The sequence below is a fragment of the Anopheles darlingi genome, chromosome 2 (assembly GCF_943734745.1).
Source record: "Anopheles darlingi chromosome 2, idAnoDarlMG_H_01, whole genome shotgun sequence".
Taxonomy (NCBI): domain Eukaryota; kingdom Metazoa; phylum Arthropoda; class Insecta; order Diptera; family Culicidae; genus Anopheles; species Anopheles darlingi.
Window position 1 is genome coordinate 5,115,001 of NC_064874.1, and position 5,000 is coordinate 5,120,000.

General features: G+C 50.1%; 1 protein-coding gene across 6 annotated transcripts in view; it reads left to right on the top strand.

Annotated features, from left to right (window-relative positions):
• The window catches only part of LOC125952137 (activating transcription factor 3-like), a 57,683-nt gene that overhangs the window by 46,190 nt on the left and 6,493 nt on the right, over positions 1–5,000 (top strand). For all 6 annotated transcript variants that reach the window (XM_049681435.1, XM_049681431.1, XM_049681437.1 and 3 more), the window contains 3 exons: positions 272–400; positions 4,128–4,331; positions 4,453–5,000. The exon at positions 4,453–5,000 is cut by the window's right edge and continues 6,493 nt beyond it. In XM_049681435.1, the coding sequence (XP_049537392.1) occupies positions 272–400; positions 4,128–4,331; positions 4,453–5,000 (881 nt within the window). The remainder of the gene's footprint in view (positions 1–271; positions 401–4,127; positions 4,332–4,452) is intronic.

Below are 5,000 nucleotides of genomic sequence, written 5' to 3' on the forward strand. Positions count from 1 at the left end.
TTAATAATTTCTCGCACGAACCTCTCGTCACCACTCGAGATCATTTCCATAAAATGTGGTCGGACCGTTTATTGGAAGTTGGGAGGTGTTCTTGGTCCGTGAGCTACGTCGCCCAGTGACAGATTCGGCTCGTTAGCGTTGACATTCCACGGGTGAAGGTGAAGTCGCGGGACCATTTTGTAGATCAGCGAAGAAGTATTTGATTTCTCTTCATAAATTAGCGACTAGCAACTAATTCTTTGCATTTCTTTCTCTTGGCCTCACTTGGCAGACATCACTGAACGACACGCATTCCAACAGCTCGGACTCTCCGCTGGACTCACCGGCTAGTCAGCACCATCAGCACCAGCAGCATTCGCAGCACTTCCACCAAACTCGCAAGACGCCGAGCGTACAGCAGGTAAATGAACACTGGCTCCACAGTTTCACTGACATTCTTGGGTCGTCTAAAAGTTTCCAAAAATCGCATCGTAATTTGCATGTCCTCGCCAGAACGTCGGTTCCGTCTGTATACCGCTGGCTCTCAATAAAACAGAAAACAGTTATCGCAGAGCGTCGAGATCCGCCAGAGGAATGCGCCGCGGGAAGGGAGGCGAAGTTTAAGACGGAATTGTTGCTTTAAGTAGCACACAAGCTGGAAATTGGCACAGATCAGCTCAATTCTGGTGCCTGGAACGCACACTGGCGCCCACTCATGTCATTTGAGAAAGTGCCCGACGTACTACTCGCACTGACGTGAAGGAAGAATGTACAAATATTGAGAAGAATTGCAAAAGTTACTCAAAGCTGTAGAAGTACAGTTTACAGTGCTGCTTAATATCGAAACAAATCGTAAGCCCCAATCGACTTTGACCTCTACCGTGGCCTACGCATATGAATGATCTACAGCAGGATGATTGCTTCTCAATTCTTTGGAAAAAAAATATTTGCATTTCATCTGAATAATCATCCATTTTATTTGCTTTTACCGAAATGGACTCCTCTGTTCAGTGTTGGTTATGTGGGTTTCTCAGCTCAAACACGCACGCGAGCACACACGCACGCACGCACGCACGCACGCACAGAGCTTCGCCATTTGTCAGACAAATCAGCCTGGCTTGCTTTGAGCTAGAAAAACCACGAAACATCCTCTCTCGGCTGCGTTGTTCGTCCGAACCGACGAGATCCTTTCAATAGCCCCCAATCAACCGCAGTAGGCTATGAAGAGGCGCTATGATCAATTTGTTTCACATTCGGCCACTAATAATGATCATTATGGACAGCAAATCATACCCAATGGGACGCCGATTAATCAGCCGCGAGTTAAGCATTTTAGCATAATTTATTATTCAAATATTCGCGCTCAAGCATGCCCCGGCCTCTTGCTGCGACTAGCAGAAGGTCGACGGTTGGTTTCGATTCGATCTTTTCTCTCCTCTTTTGTGTCAAGAGTAGTAGCATGTGCACACTCACTGTCCAAGAACCGACGGCCATCTTAATGAAGATGCTTTCTGACGGTTGTATTGTAAGCACAATCGTGACTCCGGTCCCCACCAGATGGTTGAATGCGTTACGGTTGCGATAAGGTAACTGCAGGAACCAATTCGTTACACACCAGGGTGCCTCCAGCGCCCCAAAAAAAATGCAAGATCCTTTGATTGCACTTCACCCAGAAGCGAACATAGAGCGTGGCTTCATACGCAATTTATGATCTTGAGCTGACCGAAGTTGGCGTTCGTCGTGTGGCTCATCCAGATCGCACCTTCTGGTGGTGTTTGGGGTCTCAGTGTGAGCCGTACATACGCACACACACACTTGGATGCCATACGATCGCCGATTTCGGTTTCGGATTTGGTTCCTTTTGGCACCACTTCCTGTTCCGCTGCGCTCCCGGTTCCACTCGCTTCCCGGAGGTCATTCATCCGCGATCGTATTTACTTTTCATCTTGGACCCGACTTCTTTGCTCTCCCCCCCTTTTCTTCCTCAACCGGGGAAACACTGATTGACACGACCGACTGAGACGACCACAACGACGACGACGACGACGACGGTCGCCACCGAAGACCGGGACTTCGGGGCGCACCAAATACGACGCCCACAATGCGGCATTATACACTGGTGCGTTGGAGCTGGCCACAGCACCGAATCACTTCGCGGTAGAGAAGAGATGGTAGAAGAAGCTCTCGCCTCTCGTCGTACTTGACATCCCACCGCGGACCATCCGCGAACCATGCGTGCGTGGAGGACAATCACCAAGAGGACCCCCCAGCCCCACTCGCATTTGTGGCCCCAAGTCACGTTCCGCTGCTCACTTGCGCGCCCCTTTTGCCGCAGCAAACGGCGCATTTGCATACAAAATATCAAAAAAGCGAGAGCCGAAGAGGGCACCAGAAAACGGCATGAAATGAAGAAGCAATTTCGAAAGTAATGCTGTGCTGTGCTGGGTTTGTAGTTTCTGGTGTTGGGGTGCTGAAGACCAAACATACGTCCGGATCCATCATCTCTCACACACGAGACCAGCATCCTCTCAGGGGAGGCTCGATTCCCCCGGAGAAAGAGAGAGAGAGAGAAAACTCCCGATCCGATCTTGATTGTCCCCGGAGCGCACAGTGATATATTTGAATCCATTTTTCCATCCCATTCCATTCAACTCCTTTACACCTCACCCCTTCCCCCCTTCCAGAGGTTGTCGAGAAATGGAAACCGAAATTGGCGTTGGAGAAATTTGAACATTTTAACCCCTCGTGCAGCGTATGCCGCACGACACCCTGAGATGGCACCGAAACAGGCAAGATAATGACAAGAGACAGCAAATGATGGTGGACAGTGCGGGTACGGGTGCGGGTGAACCCCCCTGCTTCGCGCAAAAACATTATGAGCTCCATTGTACGCCCGCGGACACCTCCGGACATGATCTTCGCTTGATCAGATCCAAGCAACAGATCCAAGCGAAAGCCCACAAGCTGCAGTGAATGGTGAAAAATTGAAATTCATGACCTGGGCCTCGGTGGCTACTGCGGCAGCTGAGCCTGACGCTCAATTATGTTGACTCTGGACTCTGTTTTGGCACATTTTTATGTGTGCAACGGAACGTGCCGTAGTGCTCACCGGGGACGACTAATCATCGTCGACGGGTGCCCAATCATGCGGCCAACAACGAATTTGTTGAGTGTTGGAGCAATTAGAGAAAACAAGAAATTAATTCCATCGCCATAAATCCCCGTTCTGAGAACCTTTCGTTAGCAATACTCGAGTTTCTGTATTTTTTGAAATCCTTATCGGCACCAGCTTCAGCCCTAATTCGTCCTTGGCGTGACTCAGGCGTATTGATGGCGTGCGGACTAAAAATACGAAAACCAATGCCGATAAACTCTACTTTGCAAACGATTCTCCGTCGTCTTCGGTCCCGCAATGCCTCAATTGCTTATTAAGAACGGCCGTAAGTGACACCTCGCGAGCATCCTACCATTACACTCACGAGCGCGCGATTTTATTAACCCCTTCCACCCCTCCCCCGGAGCAGTAGCGAAGAAGCGAAGAAACTATACCCGCCATTACGTCCCCCCCCCCCCCCCACCGCGGGTTCTTCCTTTTTCCACCAAGTAAACTCGAAATTCCTCACATTTTTCGTTAGTATTCCGTTTCATTTGTCTCTTTCTCAATCATACCCCGCCATTCAAACCTTCCCCGCTAACACACGGTACGACGCAGCACGACGAAATCATACGAAAGAATGTGGAGCGGTTAAACGAAAACGATTTGCACGATATCGTGCCGACCGCGTAATGGCCTCTCGCCGTTCGCACCATGTGGCCGGGTCGGTGTCACTTAGCAAATTAAATTTTACTGAAGAAGCTCGGCCGATCGGCTGCGTGACAGAGGGACATTGTTGAGTGGCCAGAGGCCACTGCGTTTTTGCCGTCATTTAGGGTTAGGGTTAGGTTGTTTATGGAATTTTTTAATTAAATGAATGAAAAATGAAACCGTTTGGAATGTTAAAAAGCCATGTTTTAAGGTGTTTTGGAGAAGTGAAAATGAAGGACCGTGTTTCAGTTTGAAACGTGCACTTTCGCACTCCACAGCCTACTGGGATTGTCATACTCGACACCGAGCGTCAATGGTTTTCTCGTGCTCTTATCTATTCCAGACCCGCTCGCAATTAATAAAGGAAGGCGTAAAGTTGCTGATCCAGAACAAACGGAAGTTCAGTGGTGGAGATTCGAGCGACGGCAATGAATCCAGCACACCGCTAACCAAGGTGTGCCGGCGACGTGAACCATCCGGAACGGACCAACGGGAATCCAGTGATGACGATATGGACTCCAAATCGAGCCCTCGCTCGACCGCTGCAGTAAGTATTCCGCGCCCTCCACTCTCGTTTTCTTCACCCCTTCATGGCCATGGTCAATAGTGCTGTTATCACTGTATTGACTGAAATTCCCATATTGCGTTGCTTCTTCCTCTTTCCACAGCTTACACCCGAGGACGAAGATCGACGCCGGCGACGTCGGGAAAGGAACAAAATCGCCGCCACCAAGTGCCGCATGAAGAAGCGCGAGCGGACGGTCAATCTCATCAATGAATCGGAAACGCTCGATGCCCAGAACAAGGACCTGAAATCGCAAGTTAGCAAGCTGGAATCGGAACGTCGGAAGTTGCTGGAAGTGCTGCAGGCCCATGGTCCCAAGTGTGTGCACCAGAAGGGTTACCAACCACTTCCACTGCTGGCTAACCTACCCGAACTCAATGGCACGACCAACGGTGGTAGCAGCAGCAGCAGCAATACTGGCTCATCAAACACTAAGTATCTGAGCGATCTGAATTACGTCGATCAAGGACAGGGCGAAGGAGAGATCAAGTACTCTGAGTGTTTAAAATCGGTGTCCGGTACTACGGCGGCGGCTTCCTCCTCATCACCAGCATTGGACAGCTTCACGAAGCAAGACTCTGGGGTGCTACTTCCACCCGGCTACTGCAAGCTGTCCCCCACGGAGCCAACCAATTTCCTGCTTGATTCACC